At 40.8% G+C, this 25,752-nt stretch overlaps 4 protein-coding genes across 5 annotated transcripts in view; 2 read left to right on the plus strand and 2 right to left on the minus strand.

Moving 5' to 3' along the window:
* Positions 1-25,752, plus strand: part of LOC145453226 (uncharacterized) — a 555,138-nt gene that overhangs the window by 222,755 nt on the left and 306,631 nt on the right. The window lies entirely within an intron of this gene.
* LOC145453237 (uncharacterized) overlaps positions 1-25,752 on the minus strand; it is a 348,886-nt gene that overhangs the window by 58,849 nt on the left and 264,285 nt on the right. The gene's annotated exons all lie outside the window — the stretch shown is intronic.
* LOC145453260 (uncharacterized) overlaps positions 1-25,752 on the minus strand; it is a 96,582-nt gene that overhangs the window by 47,278 nt on the left and 23,552 nt on the right. The gene's annotated exons all lie outside the window — the stretch shown is intronic.
* On the plus strand, positions 8,874-12,703 carry LOC145453256 (uncharacterized). Of its 2 annotated transcripts, XM_080331254.1 has the most exons (4): positions 8,874-9,796; positions 10,732-10,833; positions 11,291-11,374; positions 12,422-12,703. In XM_080331254.1, the coding sequence occupies exons 1-3, from the start codon at positions 9,784-9,786 to the stop codon at positions 11,368-11,370; spliced, it is 195 nt and encodes a 64-aa protein (XP_080187380.1). In that variant the 5' UTR covers positions 8,874-9,783; the 3' UTR covers positions 11,371-11,374; positions 12,422-12,703. The 2 variants fall into 2 exon arrangements, with proteins under 2 accessions (XP_080187380.1, XP_080187379.1); XM_080331253.1 differs by having other exon boundaries at positions 8,874-10,833.

The following is a 25,752-nucleotide window of genomic DNA, read 5'->3' on the forward strand; positions in this document are numbered from 1 at the left end:
AATATCAACTCACTCGTGTTAAAAACTGTGTCGGTAGCTTGAAAATCGATTCGTTAACTAGACTTGTTGAATTGAAAGAATAGTTTGCATATTTGTATACCACAATACAATATTTCATTTCGCGTAAAATGTATGACCTATGTGATTCGACAACTGGGTTAGTGCGGTGTTGTTCTACTGATCGAGGTGTGAAAATTGTGCTATCGCGATGAAGTTGCGACTGTGAACAGCAGACTATTCTGAAGGTGCGAAACAGCGAATAAGCCGAAAGTATTATTCAGGTGGCAATCAATAGCGAGGAAAGCGGTCATTTGACACGACTAAACTACGACATCATATATCATAATTTACGATCAAACTATTTCACATTGACCGGTCTAGTGTAATAATCGATAGTAGCGACTGCACGGAAACAATTCAGCGCGCAGGTTATTCGAAATATAGGTCGCACTGCTTAATCCTCACAACAAGCCACGTTTCCGTCTGCGCGGTTATTGTTGGTGACTCGTGCATATTCAACACCACGCGAGAGATACCTGAAAGTGCGAATCACCGCCACGCCCGTAAGAACACATGGTAAATCACCACAGAACCCGTAAGAATACACGACAGGCGAATCACCGCCACCGCCTATAGCAAAAAAGGCGAGTCACCAACACGAGTTTTCGCGGCGAGTCACCGACGCAGCCTATACCTGAAAGGGCGAATCATGACCGCACCCATAAGAACACATGGCGACTCACCAGCGATAGGGGGGGTCGAAAAGGGCGAATCACCAACACGAGTTTCGCGGCGAGTCACCAGCGGGCCCATAAGAACCCTATGGCGCGTCACGACCGATCTACTATACTACTCACCTCATCCGTAGTCGTAAAAGGCGCATTCAATCGGACAACGTCGCCACCACCAATGTTCCCTCTCATTTTTGACGAGTCTTCGCACACTTGCCAAGTCGCTGCGCAGACCCTTGGACAACAGTGCATAACGAGTAAATAAGGTCATCAGTTCGGATTTTTTGTGCGCAGAGACTGTGTCAGCACTGCACATTTGCGCACATGCGCAGCTTAGAGGTAACATTGGCCACCACCCCATTGATGTGAAACATTGAGTTTTCTTACAACCCAACAACAAATAGAATTATTATTCAGTGAGTTATTGACCGCTAGTTAGGAGCACACATTCAAACAAGCTAGTTAGGAGCACACATTCAAACATATGCACGATGATGAAGTTTTGAGCGTTTATCGGACTCTGGTGTGTACAAAAGTTTGGGAAATACTGTTTTAGATGGACAAGAAAATAGCTATTTCTTACTTAGTCAGCGAAGCAGGGTATCCGGCTTCATGCAATGGCTGTGGACGATTCCGCTGCTTGTATAGGCTGTCTTAGTACATCATGACTTCAAAACATATTTCTTTGCAATGGAAACTGGATCGACTGGTTCTTCTGATTCATGATGTAAAGCGTGCAAATGTTGTACCGAGTTCTAAAATATGCAGGCTTTGAAATAGTGCAATTCATCCATACTTCAACACTTGAATCTTACGTAGGTTTATGGTTGTCACAAGTCACAATGAGCCGAATGTGCTTCGGGAAATAGTACCCAATAACACTGATGGGTAGTGAGTAATGAAATACTTCTAATCTTTCAAATAAGTTGAGGTAGCATTGGTAGGCTAGATATAACTTTGCGTCACTTTACGCGCGAAAATGTCATAAGAACCGCATGAAATAACCATCACAGTCACAATAAATTTTCAAGGATTTCAACTTATTTGTAGCGTCATTATGGGTCATTTTCCATTAGTCGTGAAGATGCATCTTGCAATTTCGAAAGCAGTCATTATCAATTGACTGCTAAAATCTTTTGCAACCTTGACTAAATATATATCTTACAAAATAACTTACTCGACTAAAACCGTTTATTTTCTTCCGGAGTATAGAGGCTACGAGATAAGTCATGATCGATGGAATATTGTTGCGTTGATCTGACTTTTGCAGACCACAGGGTACATCTCCTGCACTTTGAAATATCACCTGCAATGCAAGACAAAATTGTGCTGAATACTACTCCATCAAGTATATCCGATGGCAGAGTATCTTACCAATCTTGTGTCATTAATAGATACACAATGCTGGCACTGCAATTGGAATTACACAGACCATATACCAGGCAAATCGGACACTTTTGAAGCACCTGTAACACAAATATGTCAAGTAATTAATAAACTAGAACTGTGAGGCCGAAATTTACCTGAATTTATTTTCAAATTCAAACTTAACTGGCCGTCAGTGGAATCAGCCATCCCAAACAACATCTCAGTAACAGTCATCAACGCTGACATCGTTTACTCGATGGAATACGTCCGTTAGCAATAAGGACTAATTCTATATTCTGCAAAGTCACCAAATCACATATAATTTTCTACGTACCAATCTCATGGATGTAGTAGTCAATTGAGCAAGACTACACAAGAATATATAGCTATCGCAGCGGTGGAATCCCTTTCAATAAGACAATACTGACTGAAAAACTAGCAAACTTTCTCGGCTCCGCTCCACTCTCACAACATATTCGCGCCATATACTACACAAAATGAATTAAGCCGGATATGACGTCAAAGGGTACTAACTAAAGGTGAATGATGCACAACTTCACAATCTGCACATGGATACTACGTCTCTAACACTTCGTATCTAAAAGTGACGCCACATATAGCAGCCCTCAATGTGATTCGACAAGAATATGATTTCGACTCAAGCTACAACAAACGCTACAGCTGACGCCAAAGCTTCTGCTGCCCAGTGAAGCAGAAATGAAAGACTCGGCAGACAACATTTTGGCGGACTTTCACCGAACCGTTCAACCGCGGCCGTGCCTTTATATTGTACACAGAGATGAGCATGGATTAGGATTAGGTTTTGGAAAAACAGGATTTGGGAAATTTTGGCGGATTTGGATTGGATTTGGATTTGTGATTTTTTTTTATAATGGATTAGGATTAGGATTGGATTGACTAATTTTCGGTGAGAATGATGTCCTGTGGAGAAAGGCAACTGACTTTTTTCAGGTCAAATAATTATCAAGGTGATTAGTATTATTCAAAGTATTTGTGACTGTAACAACATGGATAAGGAATGTAGGTATCACCATCGTCGTTTATGACTATGGTATCACAATCGTTTTCAGGTCACGTCACGCACGACTAGGTCTTGTCTTTAGTACAGTAGAGTAGTCAGTCTGTCTATAACCAGTGGTGCCACTCCTAGTGTTTTAACACTAGATCTAGTGTTTTTTCGGTCGTCCTAGTGTTCTAGTGTTTTTTTTCGCTAAATTTTGCTAATCTAGTGTTTTTCTGCAATTATGCGAATAATGAATATTCGAACGTTAGACGACTTAATTATACGCTAAATTTATCGCTAATGAGGCGATTTGGTGTCTCTGGCTGTGTTTGTTTTCAACAATTCTATGTTGTAGTGCAATAACACGCAATTATTACGTAAAAGGGTGCGCTGTGAATCCGTACTTATGAGCGAAAGTCTCTGAAAAAATGAAGAGCGATTTCGCTCTGATGCTCTGTCGTTTCTTGTTGAACTCAGTCTGCAGATTCGGGCAATATTTTAATTTGCCGAGACAGACAGACAGTTTTATTGAACAAAATTGCAATAAAAATATAATTCATGCTGCAGCGATACGATCCTTCGGGATTCCTGCGGATCATCCCGCCAGCTGCATTGATGGAGTGCTAATCAAGCATTGTTCAATTCGAGTCTCGCGTCATCAATAAATATTGAAAAATGTAAGCAGGCCGAAGAATAGTATAAGAAGAAGAATAGTAAAATCAATCATTCCTCTAGATGTGCAATTTCCCTCTGTGAAATTATTTGATGAACTTGAACTTTGGCAAGATCGCAAAATGAGCTGCAGTTTATCAGTCAATGCCCTCCAACAGAATTTTTGCAAAAATTGAAATCTGTGCACAATGGATTCGGTGAATCAAAATTCCATTTACTGGGGAAGCTCATGACGAATCTCTTGGCATCGCCACATTCCACTGCATTCGTGGAATTGAAGTATGCTGCATATGGAAACCTCTCCATTGTTTGGTTGAAGATGTGCGGTAGTGAGCAAGATGCCCCACAATAGATACTTATGTTTGATGGATGGTGTACAAATCGAAAGATAATTTTTATGATGCCGCACAATTCGAAAGCGACAAATTTGATTTTTTTTTTGCGCTGTTGAATTCGTTTCATTAATTTTCATTGAATAATCATGCAGTATATCATGCATATGTATCGAATTCATGTGTGGAACACTTCTTATCTGTGGATTTGTACCTTGGTCATCATGATTACTTGGCAAGGGCAAACTTTTCCAGCAATTTACTAATCTAGTGTTTTTTTCGCCAATCTAGTGTTTTTTCAGGACATAATCTTGTGTTTTTCCGGGAACCTAGAGTGGCAACACTGTCTATAACTATATTAATAATCAGGGTGTGATCACTGCTCTTACTAGCAGAATGCCAAAGGGAGATACGAGTAAGATAACCAAGGGATTGGGAGACGGAAGCCTTGAACAGGTAGATGCACACAGCTGTGGTAAGAATTACCAAAGTCCAGCTTGGAAAAACTTTTTCTGGATATGTGATAGCGCAACCAAGAGCTATCAAGGTTATGTCCAGTGTAGAAAGTGCAAAACCATTTATAAACATGACCGTGCTACAAGCGGCACGTCGAGACTGCATCAGCACTCAACTTCATGTCAGAACGACACGCAGACTTCTTCGAACTCCACATCTCAAGTGCAGAGTAAGATGATTGCATATATGAAAACCACGAAATTGCCTAAACAAGCAGTGGCATCAATGACAGGCGCATTTGTGGATTTCATTGCACACGATTTGGTTTCAATGAAATCTGCAGAAAGCGAAGGGATGGGGAATCTGATTCAAAAGGCTGTGGAAATTGGTGCAAAATATGGCAACGTACCTGTGAAAGAAATCTTGCCGTCACGTTTTACGATCAAACGTAGGCTCATTGAAAGGTCTCAATCAGTGAAAGAAAATTTGGTCAGTACAGTGCTGAAAGTCATGTTTAACCATGGTCTGGTAGCATTCACAATGGATATGTGGACTGACCTCAAAATGAGACACTACATTGCGTTGACTGTCCACTATGTTCTTGAAAAAGAGATGCAGGGAAATATCTTGTCAGTGTATGAATTTGAAAGCGATAAAAAGTCTGGGGATAATATCAAGAATAGCATCATAAATGTTTGTGAAAGACTGGGAATAACGAAAGATGATCTTATGCAAAAGACTTACTTTGTCACTGACCAGGGCAGCAACGTTAAGTCTGCACTTGCTAATTTTCATAGGATCCCATGTGTTTGTCACGTTATTGCGACAGTTGTGAAGCATATTCTCCAGTTAGATTCTTACAGCTCCGTTGCTCCAATGTCTGATGATGCTTCGCAGAGGTCATTTGTTGACTTGATAAGGAAGACTATAACCGCAGTAAAATCACTTGTTGGATATTTCAAAAGAACTGGTTTGAACAATAACTTGGACACCTCTCTCAAACAATCTAATGATACAAGATGGAATTCTGTGCTCACAATGCTTCTGTCTTACATGCGCAACGAGCAGAAAGTCAAGCAGTTGATGGAAGATCGCCATGAACTCTTTCGAGTGGAAAGCATTGATTCTAGTATTCTGGTTGACTTGATCAAATTCCTGGAGCCCTTTAAAAGTGCAACTAAAGCTCTGGAAGGTGACATGACACCAACGATTCAACGTGTGTACATATGGTATATGAAGCTGGAAAGTCACCTGAAAGTTTTTACACTCGGTGCCACTGAACATGAAAGGTGTAGCCCTATGCTGAGTTATCTCAAATCAAGAGGATTGCTGGTTCTGAAGGAAAAGTTTCCAATTGGTCCCTTACATAAATTAACATTTTTCCTGAATCCAATGTTTATATCGTTGATTGGATTTACAGCGGAGGAAAGAAATGCTGTCCACCAATACGGAGAAGAATTGTTGAGGCTTATTCCGGAAAAGTCTTCTTCCTCATTATCAACTGTTGATCACAGTTATGGACCAATGGCACCCAAAATATTCAAAGCCGATAATGTGGAAGACGAATTTTTGCATTTGTATGGTGAAACTGCGGATTCTCATCCAACAGGAAGACGGAATGAAATTAAAATGTACGCTGAAGCTATATTTAAAGACGCAGTGACTAATCACTTTCGGGGAACTGGAGGTTTCAACATATTAAAATTTTGGTTATGCGAAAATACCATTGGCATGTTCCCTCGACTGAGTAAACTGGCACTTGGTGTATTGAGTGTACCTGCATCCAGTGCTGCAAGTGAGCGAGCTTTCAGTGCTGCTGGCAACACAATATGTAAGACTCGCTCACAGTTGACATCATCCACTGTCGATGCAACTCTAGTTTTGCACTCAGAATTAATCAGGTCTAAAAAGACGGTGGATGATGTCAAGAGTTGATTAATTTTCGCATCTGTAGGCTACTATTGCTTTTTAAAGTAATCAGTCAGCGTTGTGCTACTGTGTCTATCTTGCTGAAATTGTTGTTCGTTTCTGTACACTGTTATTTCGTTATTTGACACTGTTCATGTGGTACTTGACACTGTCCATGTGGTACTTAACACACATTGAGAGTTCCATTTCTTTTTACAGAATTATAGGCGTAAGATATATTATAGGTTATAGGTTCCTAATTGGAATTCTAATTTTTAATCGGATTAGGATTGGACATGGATTTGAATATACAAAAAGATTTGGATCAGGATTGGATATGGATTTGAAGTTTCGGATTTGGATTGGATTAGGACATAGAAATTTCCAATCCGCTCATCTCTGATTGTACAATATGCATTGACGATCTGTGATTGAAGTAATAATGATGAAAAATAATGACCATAATACTTCTGTTGTCTTGAGTATGCCTGCGATATGTATGGAGTGTTATGGACGACATCAAATCTGGGGCGTATCTAGGGTGTGCTCGGATTATGTTTTCACTCGGAAACCATGTCTGCGGTACATCTGGGGTGCGTTTGGACTGTGTTATTTCCACTCGAACATCAAGACTAGAGTGTGGCCTACGTGTCCACTTAATCATCTTCATGTCTGCGGTATGGCTGATGTATGTTGGGACTGCGTTGGCCCCCGGAGATCAGATTTGGGTCATGTCTGGGGTGTGTTTGGACTGCTTCGACACTCAGACATCATGTATGGGGCATGTCTGGGGTGAGTTTGCAATGCGCTAACACTCTGACATCGTGTCTGGGGTATGTCTGTGGTGTCTTATAACTGTGTTGTCACTCGGACATCATGTCTTGGACGTGTTCGTTCTCTGTTGACACCCAGAGATCATGTCTGGGCCATGTCGGGGGGGGGGGGGGTGTTCGGACTGCGTTGACACTCTGACGTTATGTCTGAGGCATGTCTGGAGTAGGCTCCGACTTCGTTGCAAATCGAACAAATTATCAGGGGTGTTTTAGCACTGCTTTGACACTCAGACATCATGTCTGGGACATGTCTGGGGAATGTCTGGGACTTTTCTGGGGTGAGTTTGAACTGCGTTGACACTCTGACATCATGTCTGAGGCATGTCTGGAGTATACGTTCAAACTGCGTTGTTCATTATTGGACATCATTTCTGAAGCCTGTTAAGTTACAAGCACGACAGCTTGTTATGTGCCTGCATTTGGCGTTTACAACCTCAACAAGCTTGCAGTCCGCCATTACAAGCTGGTTACAGGGTACTTTACAACAATAATTTTTACAGTGTGTGAACCTCTGAAAGGGTTCAGGTTCGTGTGAATGCGAACGTGAACCTCCTGACGTCGCGTGACGTCATATTGCTAATTCCAGCCCTATACATTTCAGTGAAATGATAGCCTATAATAATGTACACCAGTGCTTTTCAACCTTTTTGAGCTCCATTCGCACATTTTTTTGAAAAATAATTTCATTCGCACATGTCAGCCGAAATTAAGTACACGAAAAGAAATTGAAGAAATTTATCACTTTTGTATTAGAAGAGCTTCTCGGAGGTACAGATCTTCATTATTTTCATTCAGCGTATCGTATTATTGATTAATCAAGCACTAAAATCACCGCAGTAGAAAAGTCACAGATATCGCACTCTCGTTGTTCTCAAGAAGTTCGTTGCATTTTCCGGGGGTATCGTGCAGTGATTTCCTTCGAAGGGCGAACCCAAGAACAATATTCACTCGCAACAATGTCACTTTGCCACTAAATCCACATTTTACATCATCGCGAATCGCGATGTGAATATGTTCGCATTTAGAACGCACAAAATAGTGAAACTGCACTTGAATCGTAGCATCAGTGTTGCGACTAGCACATTTGGTTCATTTTCTGACAGCATTCGATAAGATGCTTCGCGTACTAAGGTATGTTAGCCTATTAGATGGTTCGGTGGGCGCTGAAATCAGAAATGCATTGCTATACAAACCCGCACAATCCGAGTAATTGATGACTGTTAGTTATGGATAAGCTTAGGCTTCATTCACTTCTTATCTACACTGTAAAAAATAAAGGTGGATTTTAGGGTGGAATTAGGGAGGAAATATTGTTTCCACTCATGATCAAGGGAGGGTGACTATAATACACCTCCTGAAAGGTGATATCCTCCTTTCCACCCCTGTTTGACAGTGGATGATGAATCCGCCTATACGCGTGAGGTGCGCATACGGGGTTGTTGTCGCGAAATTTAATGCGTGCGCCCAAGGTGGCTGGTTAAACACACATATGAAGGCCGGAAGGACATTGGTATGTAATATGTGACCCTCATATCGGTGCACAGAGACAGCGAGATAATAGTTATAAGCCAACCGCGCAACCGTGCACATAATCATTGAATGAAAATCTCTATCTTCATTGCGGGGAGCAGATATTTGTTCAATGTTCAGTTTGAAAGTGTTGGAATCAACAATTATTCAATCGCCCGTTGGTCGTCCGCTGTACTAGTAGTTCGTCCGTTACTATATAGGTTACTACGTATGTTAGTTATATGCCGTTACCGTATATAGTTAGAAGTTTGTTGTTGCCATTGTTACGGTGCGAGTTACTAGGTCTGTGATTTTTACTGTGACGTCAGAATGATACAGACGGTGAATGAAATCGTCAGACTGATGCCTGCTTCTGATTGGTTGTTGTATCACTAAAAAGTTCGGGTGGTAAAAAGATGGCGCCGACAACACAGTTGTCTTCGACAAATTTTGTAGTAAGAGAAGCGAGTTTTTGTGAGTCCATGGAGTATACGAGAGGGAGATAGTTGGCTTTGGATTATGGATTGGCGTTGTGATGCTTGTATTAGAAATGCGTTATCGTGTTGGACATACTTGCCCAGCCTGTCAAGTCTTCGGCTGTGAAATTGGATCGTGCAATCACATTGCCACGGCATGCAACAGCTACAGATGCCATTTAGATTCTCATCACATGACGGTGCAGGCCAGATACCAGCTATTCATGAGCATTTGCTAATCAATCTGTCTGTTTAGGTAGCCATGAAATTGTTAGTTAAGCTATCAAATTATTGTCCGCTGATTACTGTCGACGACGCTTCTGAGATAAGAAGAGAGGTTTCGGAAATACACAAAGGTGAACTCCATGATCGTGACTTCAAAATCCAGTGTTATGACAGAAGATTAGGCCAGTATCTAGATCTGGAGTATGCGGATGTCGGAGATGATGACGTCTTCAAAGAGGACATTGCAATATGTCAAGTAATTGTAAGTAAGCACACACTGAATTCACATCATTTACTTGCTGCTAGCTGAACATTTTTTAGTAGTCCAATTCTAGTGCGATAGTCGTTACATTTCTATTGTCGAATTTATCCAGCGTATAATCCACTGGTAGCCGTGGCCCGTCGGTATACAGTTTTGTAGGACCGAATTCTGCAGTACGCTTCTTGTTTTGTAATGCCACCCCTGGTCTGCTCATATACTAGGCTTACCATACGTCCTCTTTTGAGAGGATTTGTCCTCTTTTTTGACTTTTTTGAAAGTGTCCTCGGAGGACGCCCTTTTGTCCTCTTTTTTGAGATTTTGTCCTCTTTTTTGAAAATTTAGGTCAGATTTAGAGCAAATTGCGAGTGATATGCCGCAAATTAGCACAGAAGTGAAGCTCCGGGGGGTATTTCGGAGTGAAAAACGGTGATTTGAGCTCTGAGCGAAAAGGTGATTTTTTTTTTTTTTTAGTCATCCACCTGGAAATGTGGAGAGAAAAACGGTATTTTGAGAATTCTACTCCGGTTTTGCAAGTTTTAAATTTCTGAAAAAGTGTCCTCTTTTTAGATTTCCAAAATATGTTAAGCCTACCATATACCTGCTTTTGATTGCGTTTGCGTAATATTGATAGTATATTGACTCTTGCTGGTGCGAGACAACATTGTTGTGTTTAAGAACTACGATTGGTTGTGTGTCGCACGTCCAACAGCTTTCAAAAATGCTTCATGAAGACTAAGTTTCGGTGTCACTGTACTGAATGTCCTATCAAGTTAATTTGAATTATTCCACGCCCGCAAAAGTAAAGTATATGCATATTGCATATTGTATATCCACACAAGTGCATGCCATCTCACAGTTTGAAAAGCAATGCTGCAAAGCCAATTTTGGTTCCGTCAGTATTCCTTGCTCCCATAAGTACACATCTCTTTACCCAGGTAAATATTGCATTGCCGAGAAAATGAGTGATCCATTGGATGTGCTGTCGGAAATCGCCCTCAATTCGACGCCAGGTACTCATGACAGAAACGACAGTTCTGGTGAGTTATACTAAATTTTGAACTGAGCTGTTGGTTTTAACAGAACTTACGATCTCGTCAATTATGCAATCAAGTAATTAATTGTGATCCATTATTTGCCATATGTGCTCATTAGTCATGTTCAATTGTACAGCAATCAACATCCGGACTTGCCATGAGTTTTTGTGCCGTTTTTGATCTATGCCAGGGGGATCAACCTGTAGCCTTAGAAGCCGATATGAATAAATAGGTGAGCTCGGAGTATAAAATAAATGGACATAATCGACAATTTAATGCGGATATTTGGCTTCAAGTTGGTGCATTACGACTGTGCGCTGGAATGCGGCCGCATGCTGTTTTAATATTAGGAAATCAGGCCGTGAATAGCAAAAAGGTTGGTCAACCCTGATCTACACCAATGCCTCCATAGCAAACAACACACTTATGCTCTGTAAGTTAGTTGTATTTTGTATTACAGAATCTGACGATCTGGACTGGATGGTTACATTGGTTAGTCTACCTGCCATTTTCCTCAAAAATAAACTTCTTCCTGTCTGATCAGGTACGAATATTTATCGATATTATCAAGCAGTTGTTTGATTTGAAGTATACATAATTCGGGACTGTCAGAACGATTCGACAGTCCTAGTCGAACTTTGCATTTTATAGCAACTATGTAATTGTAGTTTAAACACATTTTTTCAACGGTATACATCCCATTGCTATTAAATCGTTTTTAGTCTGGCAGCCTTTCATAACTAATCATTTGGCTGGGAATTCGACAGCAGAGCAGTCATATTTTTTACAGCTGCAACCGATGAAATAAGATCAGATAAGGGCATTTGAATATTTACTCCTTCTCAAACGCCCTGCTGTTGACAAGCCCGTGCACCCTTTTCATCGCAGTCGCAGTGAAGCAGTGGTGTACAAATGGCGTTTCGCAAAGCAATTTCTGGGTGTCCACACACTCAATTGGCAACATGAATGATAACCTAATTTTTAGGCCCAGATTCAGATCATCACGCCGTATATTTAGGCGATTACAAGTATATAAGTGGTGATCTGCAAGCTATGTTAGTGTTATATACTTCAAGTGGACATCTTGAGTAGTACAGCTTTTTCAAAAAGTAGAACTAAACGCATAATTTTAGCTGTATTTCGAAGGTGGCCACTTTTCAACTCGATAGATGCATATTCGCAACTTACTCAATATGAGTAATAACATGACAGTTGCAGTAAAACAGAGTTACAAATTTAAAAACTTTTGAGGGTGTCCAGCCCGCAGGACTGGACGGTCAAAAAGAGGTCGGCATGGTGACGATAAAAAGTTGGTGTCAGCGTGAGCTGCTGACTAACACCTGGTTGTCAAGTCCATCTAATGTTCATATACCCGAGCCAGAGGCGTTAAACGCAGTTAACAAGGCTATACTGAAGTAGAAGTAGGAAGACATAATTTTACTCGGTACGAGTTATGTTGTAAACCAGCTACAAGTAGAAGTAGTTTGACAGTCTTTTGATACTACTCAAGTGAGCATGTATTTTTGAATAGTTATAATACACTGCCAATATGTATGTTTGACCTGTTTCACAATACCAAACCTTTCTTCAGATGCCCAGATCAGCCTACCTTACAATTTGTTCTGCTGTGGAAAAGAAGAAGTGGGCCATCTACTTTGATGGGGAGACAGTCCGAGATATCAACAGCTTCCATGAGGAATTTGCAGTGATGCTTTCAGTCTACTGGATATTCGACATACAGTTTTCGACAAACATCAGAAATTCCCTCACTTTCATGTCAGTTCTAGCACACTGTTGAAAGAGATGAGTTCTGCTGTTCGCACCAAACTTGGTAAAATCTGGGACTAATTTGAAAATAAAGTTTTGGAATAAAGGCGATGTTGTGATTTATGTCAACGTGGATTATGAAGATTTAATTTAGATGTTGTGCGCATCGAAGTCGTTTGACGAAGATATCCGGATAGGACGAGGTGGTATCTGGATAGGCTGATGAGGTGGTTTACCGATAGCATAGGGGAGGAAAATTTTCCACCTAAAATAGGTGGGGGAGCCCACCACCCTTTACGAGTGGAGAAAATACCACCTCCTTTGGGTGATTTTTGAAACACCTCTGTAAGGTGGCCACAGTTTTTACAGTGTATGCAGTACACAAATCAACGTATCTTCCAATAACAACGTTCGGCATCCTTGTGTTGTCAAAGCCTACACTTGCACCTTCTTGCAGAATTATTACTTACATAAGATTCATGATTGACACGCAGCTATATCGGCCCGGGTAGCCAACTGCGGGATGGCTCTCCTGACTGAAATAATGCCAAATTATCGTTACTATCCCACATATCCTTATAAATAAAGAGTAATAAGGTTCAACAGTCTAATTAAGCTTAAATTAGGCTGCAGAAGGAATATCGTCGGACATGGCTTGGTGGATTTGATTTTGCTCTACAGAGGGTGCTCACTGCTCACTGCTCACTGCTCAAGCGAAATCGGTAGAGTTCGGAATATTACAAAGTTTGTACTACAAAGGCGGTACGAACACGAACTAGGCAAACTTTTTCTATGGATCAGCAAGCTTGGTGGCATCATCAATATGCTATATATAGGCCTATGCCGTTACGATCTAGACTTGGCCTGAGATCATCAGTCCAAGAACAGGAAAGCGTGTCTAAGCCTAAATGGTTGAGTTCGCGCTACATACAGGCCATTGCACTGGTCAGTAGATAAACTGCCCAGTGACCTAATAATTCGATGTGATGCAAGATAAATATTCATTGGACGGAGGACACTAACGTGCTTACACTAATTTTATTTTTACCAGCCTCTAATCCTTGGTTAGGTACACGAGCAAACAACACTTAATTGCTATAGATTAGGCTTACCATATTTTGGAAATCTAAAAAGAGGACACTTTTTCAGAAATTTGAGACTTGCGAAACCGGAGAAGAATTCTCAAAAACCGGTGAATTTTTCACACTATGTTATCGGTTGACTAAAAAAAAAGGTCAACTTTTCGCTCTGAGCTTAAAATCACCGTTTTTCACTCCGAAATACCCGCCGGAGCGTCACTTCTGTGCTAATTTACGGCATATCACTCGCAATTTGCTCTAAATCTGACCTAAGGTTTCAAAAAAGAGGACAAAATCTCAAAAAAGAGGACAAAAGGGCGTCCTCCGAGGACACTTTCAAAAAAGTCAAAAAAGAGGACGTATGGTAACCCTAGCTTTTAGAAGTGATGTGATAGTGAAGTTTGTTGAGATTTGAGTGATTTTTAGAGTAGTTTTAGGGTGAACATTGAGTTCTTATATCTAAATAGAATATATGGCACTTCAATATATTGTCGAATCCTTGAAATTCCAAAATGCCGTCGCGGGCCGCGTGGTGGAGACCTCTGCTTCAGGCTATACTCGTTCTTCCGTTGCCACTCGCGCAAACAGTAGTGCAGTAATCTTGTTTTCTTGCATTGTTCTTTCTACAGATGTAGTTCAGATTATTAGCTATAATCTATTAAATCTTCTGCCGGAACAGTCTGTCTATATATTCTCGTCAGCATCAGAGTACGAGACTTATTACTAAGGTACAACAAATTTTATTTATTCCTACCATAATATGTGATGTAACTACTTACTACTGGAATTCTGCATAGGTCAAGATTCCGTTAAAATATAGTTTTTTCATGTAAAAATTTGTCAGTTTTGTCAAGTGAAAGAGTTTTTGGCCAAAATAGTTCGTGAGGACATGCAGGTCCAACCAGAAATGAAGATAAGTATTACAATGCTAGAATTATGCGCGAAAAGCCTACCGTAATTTACATAAGGGCACAATTTTGTGAAAATTATGTTTTTTTAATGTCAAAAAATGTCAAATCTTCATTTTTAGGTCTCAATTTACCATATTTTAGATAAACAAATCTCCCTAGTAATAACTTTATCGCGTGATACGCAATGACTGCACTTGCTCTTCTTGGCCTCCAAACAGACTGATATAGTATTGCATTCTTTGCTGTTTCGTTCTCCTATTACCTTCTAAAAACACACGCGTTCTTCGGTTACCATGTTGAGTAAAATGGCCTTTTTCGTGAGCACAACATTCTTTAAAATTTCGTGTATCTCGATCCTACATCCAATTGTTACAGTGTGACACTCTGTGACTGACACCAGAGTTCTGCCAGATCAGTCAAGAATATAATATAAGCATGGAGTAATTTTAACAAACTTTATTTCCATTCAGGTCTTATGTTATAAATGATATCGGATTAACAGATCTGTTTTCCGAAGACATATAAGGCAATTTTATACATTTTTTACACGGATATACTTTCGTTCATTCGACCAACCAAGAGCGGAGAACGAGCATGATCCGGAAATGGAAATACATTTTTCTATTTTTGCTTCTTAATTATTATGATTTCATCGAATGTTCTCCTCTTTCCAACGCTACTGTCACGAGTTCGAAGCCAAGACCAACAGGTATGTTCATGCGTGTGCTTATGTTTTGGAGCGAAATTATATTTCCCAAACATCATGTAGCCGCTTTGTTGCTATAATAATTTTGAATGCTATGGGGGTTATGCATCAGGGTGTCTTGGTGATATTGCCCTTTGCAGTACTACTTGCTGTTGACAGCATATGCAGCGTTGCCTTGAGCAATCTTAGTAGTGATTCGTTTAAGTACTTGCTTTTCATCCGTGTTCTAATACCAGCTTACTATGCTTACTAATTATAACGCTAAATCAATAGCTTGCGCTCGCAACGTTAGTATCATCCTGCCGCTATGATTAGATTAACCTCAACACCTGTTTAGGTAAAATCGAGGTCTTGATGGGGCCTATCCTTTCAGAAAATGAGATTGCAGTATAGGCTATAGAGCTTTTTGTTAGTCATGTTTTATAACTTAAAAAAATTGCTTCATTGCTTGCGCCTAGTCTTCAGTCGTATTTGTTGATGTTCACATGTGTAGGTATAGCGACATCGTGTGTCAGTACGGCGACTGCATGTATTGGTGTTCTGGATGTCTATTGCTAAATCCTAACTGCACATGAGCAACGTAACAACCGCAACATAACACAAAATCGTAGTGCGTATTATTGGTGTATGTATTAGTATTTAGTGATAGGGAATCATGTACTATGTGGCATGATTCTTTCAATGATAGTGGGTTGATAATGTGCTTTAATGGTTTGTGATATTCGAGGCATTCGTGAGGAGTGACGTGATGTAATGTCATACTCTGAGTCTTTTTTGCAGTACTATTATTGCATTATTGACACAAAAGCTGAATGACCTTTTCCAAGTTTGATATGATCTCTATCTGAAATATATTTATTTCCAATACGATTCCCGAGAGAATAGTCAGTCCATTTTGAAATATAACCTCGCCAACAAATGACAAAACATATAGGCTCGTTGGTGAATTGACTTAAAAAATTTGACATTTATTAATATACATAGATAAATTGCACTCCATTTATTTACCATCAAATCGTCAGCAGGTAATTATGATAGTAGGATTTTATAATTAGATCAAATATTTTCATTACAGAAAAGGAAGGCTCTTCTCAAATTTCCCCAGTTGTTACGAATAGTAAGTAGTTTATGAGTCTCCATATCCAACCCGTCTAAAGTAGTGATTCGCATTTTAGGTCAAACATCTTCCAAAGAATGTGAGTACCGCGAGAGCTCGTACAGTTTTCAGATTTGGTTATAATTTTGATGTGCCATTATCAGTCAAACCTCGATGGACCAGATTGGAGCGTATGCAAAAAACACTTCACGTCGAACCAGCTGGTAATACAGTGATACTTCGGTGTCGCGTGGAAGGGAATCCCACCTCCAATGTTATATGGTACAAAAATAATAGGACTATGCGCCAGAATGATAGGATATCAGGGGACGTATGGTAACCCTACTATAGATCTAATGTGCTAATTGTTATAGTTGAAAAAACGCTAAATTCTGCTGTTAACCAACATGAATGTGAGCCAAAATTCCAATATTTTGCATTCAAATATGCCAAATGTCAACACTGGCATCGGCCACTATTACCTACGTTCCTACAAGGTCCGTATACAAGATCCAGTATCCATACACGGTGAATGTTTCCGAGCAACTGATACCGATTTCACTCTTTTTTTCGATGCAGTGACGTAATCCTCTCGCCCAAACTTTGCAATATACACGCATCGGGAGCGTTCCTCACTTGTGAACTAGAAAAGCCTAGCTACCACCAACTTTTTAGAATTGCTTCCAAACGTCAAAATTTACGTGCTCACTGTACTTGTAACATCGTGTTAAGTTTACTTTAATTATTCCACGTCGGAAAAAGTGAGAAACATGGACAATTTTCTTTCGCACTCATCAGGATTTTTCATTCGCACCATTCGCACCACGCTTGCCGTTCGCACTCACCCGGATTTTTCATTCACAGCATGCTTGTCATTCGCAGTGAATTTTTTTTCATTCGCACTAGTGTGAACCGTCACACAGGTTGAAAAGCACTGATGTACACGATAGCCTACCTTAGTACCGACTCGGGCTACATAATGCCACAATGCTTAAGTATATATTGACGTTTTAAACATCGCAAAAGGTATCAACTGTTGTAATCAAATGATATAATAATCCCATAATATCAATATCTTCCGTCGCTTTGCCGACAATTACGACGAGGACTTGCAAGAGAATACAAGCTTAAGGCCAGACCGGACAGTGTATTCGTCGTCTGATTATTGCTACGTTGATACTGAGCAGTGTGTTAAATGGGTTTCTGTACTTGCTACCGATATGACTCCTTTAACAAGTTATGCACCAGTAGCCAACACTCCAATCGAACTGATTAGGTTTCTATGATACAATAAACATACGAAATGCAGATTGACCCCGTAGGCCTGTTAGATTTTTTACATCAGACGATGATATCAATTTCATTGCTTAGTTGAATGAGCATCATTCGCTGACCACATATATATAGCGTATTTCGCTCTTGATGTTGTGTGATTGCGGGTCAAGCTCACAGCTGAGAGTCACCTAATTTTCACAAACGGAAAGCTGGATATTTCGGATAAACTTTTGTTACAAAGCAAGTGAAATGCTCGGGATTGTCAAGGTGCATTTTCTTTACATTTACAACATAAGATAGCGTAATGGTGAAGCGTCCGGCTTTTTGATCGGTAGGTCGGGGGTTCGATCCCCCGCCGGGTCAGACCAAAGACCTGATTAGTAACACTGGTATCCATGACTTCCCTGCTTGGCGCTCATGCATTACTGGGATAGCATGGAGGGGTGGTGCATGACTTAGAAAGCCGTAAAGGCTATATCTGCACTTCCTTGTCCGGCGGCATATGCACATCATGCACTCATGGTATGCATATGCACAGATAGTGTGTATGTGTATCATGAGTTGGTGTATATGCCGCAAAACACATCAAGGACAACAATAAACTACGTCCTTTCCTTTCCTTATGCTGCCAGTGCCAGGCATAGAGTGGCCCGCAGTGGAAATGCAATAAATGCAACCAAAGATGTTATAATGAAGCGAGAATTGCAATATATGAAAAAGGTTCACAGTTCAGAACCTACCAAGGTTCGTTTGTGATCGTGAACCTCTGAATTTCCGAGGTTCACACACAGAACGAGAACACCATCCCTAGTATTTATGTGATTTTATGAGCGGATACTATAGATTTACTGCTGATATCAATATCAGCATACTTCCCTTCTGAAAAAGTACCATTCCAAGCTCACATCGAATTTAGATTTTAATAAATAAAGCGGTGGTTCCTTACCTTTCTCCTCCAGTGTCCCTTTTTCGCAATTACCGTGGTCTGGCGCCCTCCCACATATCATAGATTGTACTAAAACAATGTAAAAGCGGAGGTCGAAATCCGGTCGGCATTTTCGCGTTTATACTTTACTGTTGGATTTATTTCTCTCTTGAATTCTCTGTAGGCCTGCTAATTTCAGGATCAAATCAACTATCGCGTACGGTCTCTTGCGGATCGAGATCGAGCCCAATGTACACATCCCGAAACCAACGCTGCGATTGGCAATACGGGAAAAGTAATTGTTTTTGGTTCAATTAAATGTATTTGTTCTAGTAAATGAACTGAAAAATGGGGTATATACTTTTGCTCACAATGACTTTACTTTTCTAACATATATGGTAATGCAACCAGCTCCTAACGTCAATATGACTGTAGTCCAGTGGTTCTTAACCTTTTTTCCTCCAGCGCCCCCTTTCAAAAATTATCTGGCTCTAGCGCCCCCCTCCCAAAAATTGTAAGGCCTGTCATGAAGACAATGGGCAGGCGGGAGGGCCGTAACAGCACTTCGCCAGCCCCCCGAAAAACGATTGTCTTGCGCACACATAGCGTGATAAACCAAACTTCTGAGGGCTTAGCTTCCAAGAACCCCGTCGCGTGATTTCGATGGTCAGCAAAGTGTGTGTGGCCTGGTCGCCCTAGGCGCAAAATTTTTCAATAATGCATTAATGAATAGGTGGTTATTGCATATATGTGTCGCTGTAAACTTTTTATCCTCTCAGTCCACCAGTAGCGCTGAGTGAGCTGTTGTCTTGTAAAATGAAGGCCACGTCACTGATAATTAAACATATTCGGGCGTGCCCGTTGGTACAACTACATCGTTATAAGTTGTTATTTTGTTACCTCTTGTCCGCTATATAGTCAAAAGATATTGAAACTAAGCACGCGATACCAAATTGGTGTTTCGTCACTGGCAAAAAATTTTCTCTGATGGATGTCATTTGTCCTGCGGGGTGCAGATTGCGACGACAAGATAATTCCGCAGGAGCGATTTAAGCACCTATGGACAATCAGACTTATATACATTGAAGTTTACGCTCAACATAAGGGCAATCCTCTTTGGTTAAGGTTTTCACGCTGACGATCTTTTTGACACACTTCTCGGAGTCCCATATTCACCGGAACTTCATATGTCTTCGTGCATCGTGGCGTGGTACTGGCCGACGCCGAAATGCCTATTTCTATTTTCTATAATTATGCGTATTCTTGCGTTGGGGAGTCGTAAAAACATGATGTTAAATTTATGTTCATTCACCGAAATAATTTAGGGCACCCTTCAAGCTAACCGATTCGGGGTTTGGGTTGCAGCAGTTTCGGTCTTGGTAAGAGGTCAAAGTTCAGCGTGTATTCTTGGGACTTTGGTATTGGAAATATTTCGCGCTTCATTCGCGCTCGAGGACCATTCGACTATAATAAACCATATGATAATTGTGTGGGGTATATTCATGGTCAAATCAAGGTTGCTATATCAACAATCCGGTACGGTCTCACACCCTGTGGTTCGAACCCTCCCTAATTCACATCGGCGATTGGCAATACCGGAAATTAATGGTATTGAATGTTGTCTTAGTGCATAGTGTAACTATAAGTAAGTCAACTGAGAATTGGATGCATGTATCTGGTAACATTGAATTTAGTACTGTACCCAGTTATTAATTTTAACATGAATGTATTCCAAACAAAGAAACTCGTATTATATAACGTTCATGTGAGGTTGTGAACCACAACACGAGATAGTATCATCCGTTATGATACGATGAAGAAATATTCTGACGATTTAATTTTGTAGCTATCAAATGCAAGTATATTTAGTTATTCACTTCGTGCACAATGCTTCCAAACTTATTTTATGTGCAAGGGGCTCTCACTATCAATCAAATGTGATATACAGTGCCTCCTTCAATTTTCACACGCTGTGCACTGCAAGATGTAATACCTAATTCGAAACATTCTGTTGAAAATAACCGTAGCAAGTGTGACGGCAGTGTTTCAAATAACGGGAAATTGGCGATCTAAAGTACGCACAATTCGTTTTATATGAATTACAATAACCCACTTCATTTGTGTAAACATATGCAGCAAACATCGGCACGTAGCGCGACCAAAGATTTCAGGATATGACATGTTTTGTGGAATGTACATTAGTTCTGAATAGTCATTAAGTATATGTCCTACTACCACATCATCTACGGCGAAGCCATTTTTCTTCAGAGCCCCCTTATCGCCCCCTGAGCCCAGCGCCCCCTGAGCGTTTTCGCCCCCTTCAAAATCGCCAGCGCCCCTTGGGGGCGCTGGAGGCAAGGTTAAGAACCACTGATGTAGTCCAAACGAAGCAATCAATGTTTTGTAACGTGCATGTGAGGGTCTGGATCACAACACTTCACAGTATCATCCTTTATGGTACGTTGAATAAATGTTCTTACATTTTAATTTTGCAACTCTGAAACACAACTATATTTAGATAATTATATTGGACAAAAAGTTTTCAAACATCTCTAATGTACAAAGTAATGTCACTCACAAATTGGTACAGCGCCGCTTTCTCCGACTTCTACATGCTGTGTGTTGTGAGATACCTATAGTACAGGGGTCGCCAACTCAGACGGGGTCGCGGGCCACATTTCAAAATTCGTAGCGGCCGCGGCCGCATGAATTCAACATCGATATCAAATATGCGAGACGGGTTAGCAACCGCGTTTTAAGACTTTGAACGTCAGTACGACGCCTGTCTCCGTAACATAGACGACGGGCATATAGTTACCTCAATAGAAGTAATATATGAATAGAAATTCATCTAAGATTCATGTTCATCAATTTCATTTTACTCTGAACTCTGCACGATACCTGGCACCGCTTTCCCGCGACTATGGAATCGATGGGTCTAGCGAGAGACGTTACTAACTGAAAAACCATCTCCACGTAAAGCCTGATCTCGTGGGGTGGAGAAGTCCTAAGCCGTTTTCTATAGTCGTCTCGGTCGTGGCAGTGTACGAGAAATTGCCACTCAAAGCAATATGCCAATTCATATCATCTGATTCTCCCTCGATAGAATGCTATTGCCATGGCCAAAGCCGTTTTAGCTAGTGAGAAATAGTGATTCTGGGCAGAGGAGAAAAGCTTTTTTCGAAACAGCAACAACATTATGTTGAAACTGTAATCCTCTCAGCATTTCAAAATTATTTTCTTGGCTCTTCTTAGTTCTTCCGAAATCTCAAATCAAATCACGGGCCGCAAAATACGACCTCGCGAGCCGCATGCAGCATGCGAAACGCGTGTTGGTGACCCCTGCTATAGTACCTATAGTTCCAAACATTTAGATGGAAATATTAACCCTATCTAGCATGATGGAAGGTTGTGAGGGATATTTTGCGACCTAAAAGTACGCGCACGATATGTGAAACCTTCATTTTATAGGAATTATAATATACCAATGCATTTATGAAAACATGTTGCAATCGAAGTAGGTGCATTTCGTGCAGAGCGCGATGAAATTTTTTGAGATTTAATGATTTTTCTCGAATGTAAATTTATAACGAGAACTCAGGGATAGAAATATTGCTGTGCTATAATAACTATAGTCCGTTTGTGATAACAACTTACGTTATATTTACTGCGCCCCTGTTTTGTTCAGTGCCCCATACCGATATTTTGTGCCCAGCGCCCCCAATATTGCCTTGAATGTTTCCGCACCCTTAAAAATCAAAATCGCCCCTTTGGGGTGCTGGAGCCACGGTTAAGAACCACTAATTTAGAGTATCGATTAAATCTCATTATATGCGTTTATAAATTGTTTGTCAGGAGTCAACCTTACTACACTCACTTTTAAATTCTGTTTTTTAATGTTGTGTTATGTACACGACTTTATTTCCAAACATGCGCATAGTTGTTGTTGTTGTTGTTTGAGGTATTCATGGTGTTTGTCGACTATACTTTGGTCATTTACACCAGGCAGGTATTCCTAATTTTTCATTCGGTATCTGCTGACTTGTAGCACGTCCAACTTCTTGGATTTTGTTAGACAGCCCTTACGTGGATGAGATGGCGAGGAGCCCAGAGAGACCTCCAACATTTAGGTAGGCTTTGTGGAGTCGATCTCGGACATACTATGGATTATACCACTACGCTATCTCGCCACACATTATGCACGTATAGTTGTGTCCTGTGGTTACCGCATAATAGCTGTTTTGATGATTGATGGAGTTCCATGGTAAATATTCTCTCGTGCAGATATCACTGTGTGCCCGTTTTATTTGCTTAATCACATTCCACGCTTGGTTTTCCGGTTGCTGGTAACACTTCTCTCTTGGAATATTTATCTGGTGAGTGGGAATGGAGATTACCTACACATGATGTGAAGCGTGAATATGAAGCGTCATATCGACGTGGACGATCATGATATTGAGGTTTCGCCCAAGCAGCTTTGCTATTACTTCGGGATGGGTGAGCAGTCGTCCCTTGAGGACCCCATTGATCTCTGTCATACCAGTGGGTTCTATCTCGATTTTTTGGCCTAATATCATGATAGGCTTCGCACAAAGCGGTTCTTTGTGTAAACGAGGGGAACCTTGTGAAGCAAGATATCGATCAAGACCTTCAATTGTCAGTATGTTATTTCTTGTAAGGAACGGTTTCCAATTTCGTTCAGCAGATTCCTTAATATTAGGAGGCACTGGTTGGTCTCGCCCACGAAGTAGCCATTCTTATTCCTCATCTTTGGCAAGGACCTTATCGTTTAGACAAAGTATGAATTTAGCCACACAATTACGGGATCGATGTCCCGGGGCCTTACAGTAATAGCAAACGGACAGAGATTGACCCTGAGTGGAATTCAGATACAAGCCTAGAGTAGGGTTGCCATATGTCCGGAATTTCCGGACATGTCCGGAATTTCGCTGAAAAATCTGCGTCCGGGAGGAATTTCTAAAATATGCCGAAATGTCCGGAATTTTGTAGGGTTGAAGTAGGCTGAAAAGTTTTTCGTAAATCAACATAAACACTATCTTTTTCAAGCAGATTTATAATATTCAAAATTCTTCTTCGCGCTGTGCGCGAGGTAATGACACGTATATTGATATTAGTGTGGGCACCAGGCACCACTTTCGCCAAAAAATGCAATCAAAATAAATATAAATTACCATCATTTACTGAAATAAGTCCAATGGTAATCGCAATTATAAGCAAACGGTATAGTACTAGAGTTGGTCAACGCCGATTAGATGCTTTAGTCACAGATAGTGGTTCCAAATCTTGGGGTCGTTTACCTTTATCTGGGGATCGCGATGATGTTGGACGTAATCACCGTCCTAGGCCGGGAGTAAGTTTAGGCAAGTTAAAATTTTTTAGCAATCAGCTTATCAAGTTTTTAGCTGGGACACGGAACATTTTAAAGTTTGAAATGAGGTCGCGACTATTAAAGGTTGGAAATCACCGGATGTGCAACCTGCTGGTGCATTTTATGGTAGCCTAATGGGTGAATCAATATTATTGAAGAATTCATTCATAAAATTTCACAGTCAAATGCATATAGTAATTGTCCAAAAAGTTACATCGATTACCCTATGCTGGGTTAGAGATCGGTGCTCTTTTTTTGGGCGGAAGGGGGCGGAAGAAATGTTGTTTCGGACCTGATTAAAATAAAAACACACAATCAGATAGCCGCACCGACCTAACAGTAGATAGCAGGGCTGTGAAACACAATCCAGACGGGCCAAACACGGCCCGCCAGACGATTTCATCCGGTCAGTGGAAAAATCTATTGCACACCATAGCAAGTAGCAATTACCAGAGCTCACATTTCAGAGGGCCCAATTCATGACCTATGTGTCCCACCCCATTCCTGTATACAGTCGTTTGGCAATACTTTGCTCGTGTGACGTCATATTGACACTCAATGTGTAATACCTCATTTTTAAATCCGCTAGTGGGCGCTAAAGAGTGTCCGGAATTTGCTTCACAAAAATATGGTAACCCTAGCCTATAGAGGAGCGAAGATATTTGGATTTCCAAGAAAATTGTATCGCTCACCTTGGCTCCCCGCAATGTTGCGGGCTTTCCGGCTACTAGACGGAGTAATCTGTGAGCTATCTGCACCCATCCCGGAGTCTTGTGTGTTTAGCGGGCTTCGGTTCGAGGTTCCCGGTCCTTGGCTAGCACGCGAAGGCCTCGTAGTTCTCGTTGGCTGCACATCAGGTACCGTTGATGCGGTACGCCCATTCTGGGGTTGTACTAGTCTGGTCCTCGGGCCCTGTCCTCGCCTACCAGGTCCATTCCTATTCATGACGTGGGTAGGAGGTCGATTGGTACGAGCTATACGAAGAGGATTACGGCGTAGTGGTGAGACCTGGCCTGCATTGACAAGTCGACGCGGTGAAATCCCTCTAGGCCAGGGGTGGGCAAAATTTTGAACTCGCGGGTTACATTCAACATCTGAATCCATTCGCGGGCCGCACTATACAAAATTGGGAATATTAACCAAAACGCAATATTTATATTTGATTATATAGTGAGGACATGGAGATAATATACGTAAGTTATTATTTAGCTTATTTAAAACAAGCCAAACATTGCTTTGATGATATTGTACACGCGTCAGAAACAAATAGTGGCGACATTTCATAGGCTGGCGGACCTCAATAACCAATTTGTCACTATAGAGATGAAAGTCGGTTGGCCCGTTTTTCTTAGAACAGAATTGAAATTTGAATCTGTGAGCAGCGATCTGTTCATAAATTTACTAATTCCACTTTTGTTTCAGTTTCAGGATACACAATGCTGGCAGCATCATAACCATGTCAGCTTCAAAGACGCTTTAACTATGTGTAGAAGAAATATAAATACCCCAATTCTACACATACAAACGAATCTATCTTAGACACGCCCGAATCGTTTTTTATAAGCACAACACTGAAATAATTAAAAATGGAGTGGCCAATCTGAAATCCCACTCGTGATCCAAATTATGTCAATCTCGTTGCAGCTATTCCGACGTGATATTAAGTAGTTACCTTGGATCATTGATTCTCAAACTTTTTAAGACACGCCCCCTTATCGTCATATCACAAAACGCAACCAGGATGCTAGCAAACCTAACGGCTAGTTTGATGGTA

This window comes from Botryllus schlosseri, chromosome 13 (assembly GCF_051294905.1).
Source record: "Botryllus schlosseri isolate E-star chromosome 13, Bs_hap1, whole genome shotgun sequence".
NCBI classification, from domain to species: Eukaryota; Metazoa; Chordata; class Ascidiacea; order Stolidobranchia; family Styelidae; genus Botryllus; species Botryllus schlosseri.

Bases quoted from the DNA above. Each gene is read 5' to 3' on its own strand.
- LOC145453256 (XM_080331253.1), top strand. From the start codon at position 10,771: ATGTGCTGTCGGAAATCGCCCTCAATTCGACGCCAGGTACTCATGACA. The intron at 10,834-11,290 runs GTGAGTTATACT...TTTGTATTACAG, and splicing joins TGACAGAAACGACAGTTCTG to AATCTGACGATCTGGACTGG. The intron at 11,375-12,421 runs GTACGAATATTT...ACCTTTCTTCAG, and splicing joins ACTTCTTCCTGTCTGATCAG to ATGCCCAGATCAGCCTACCT.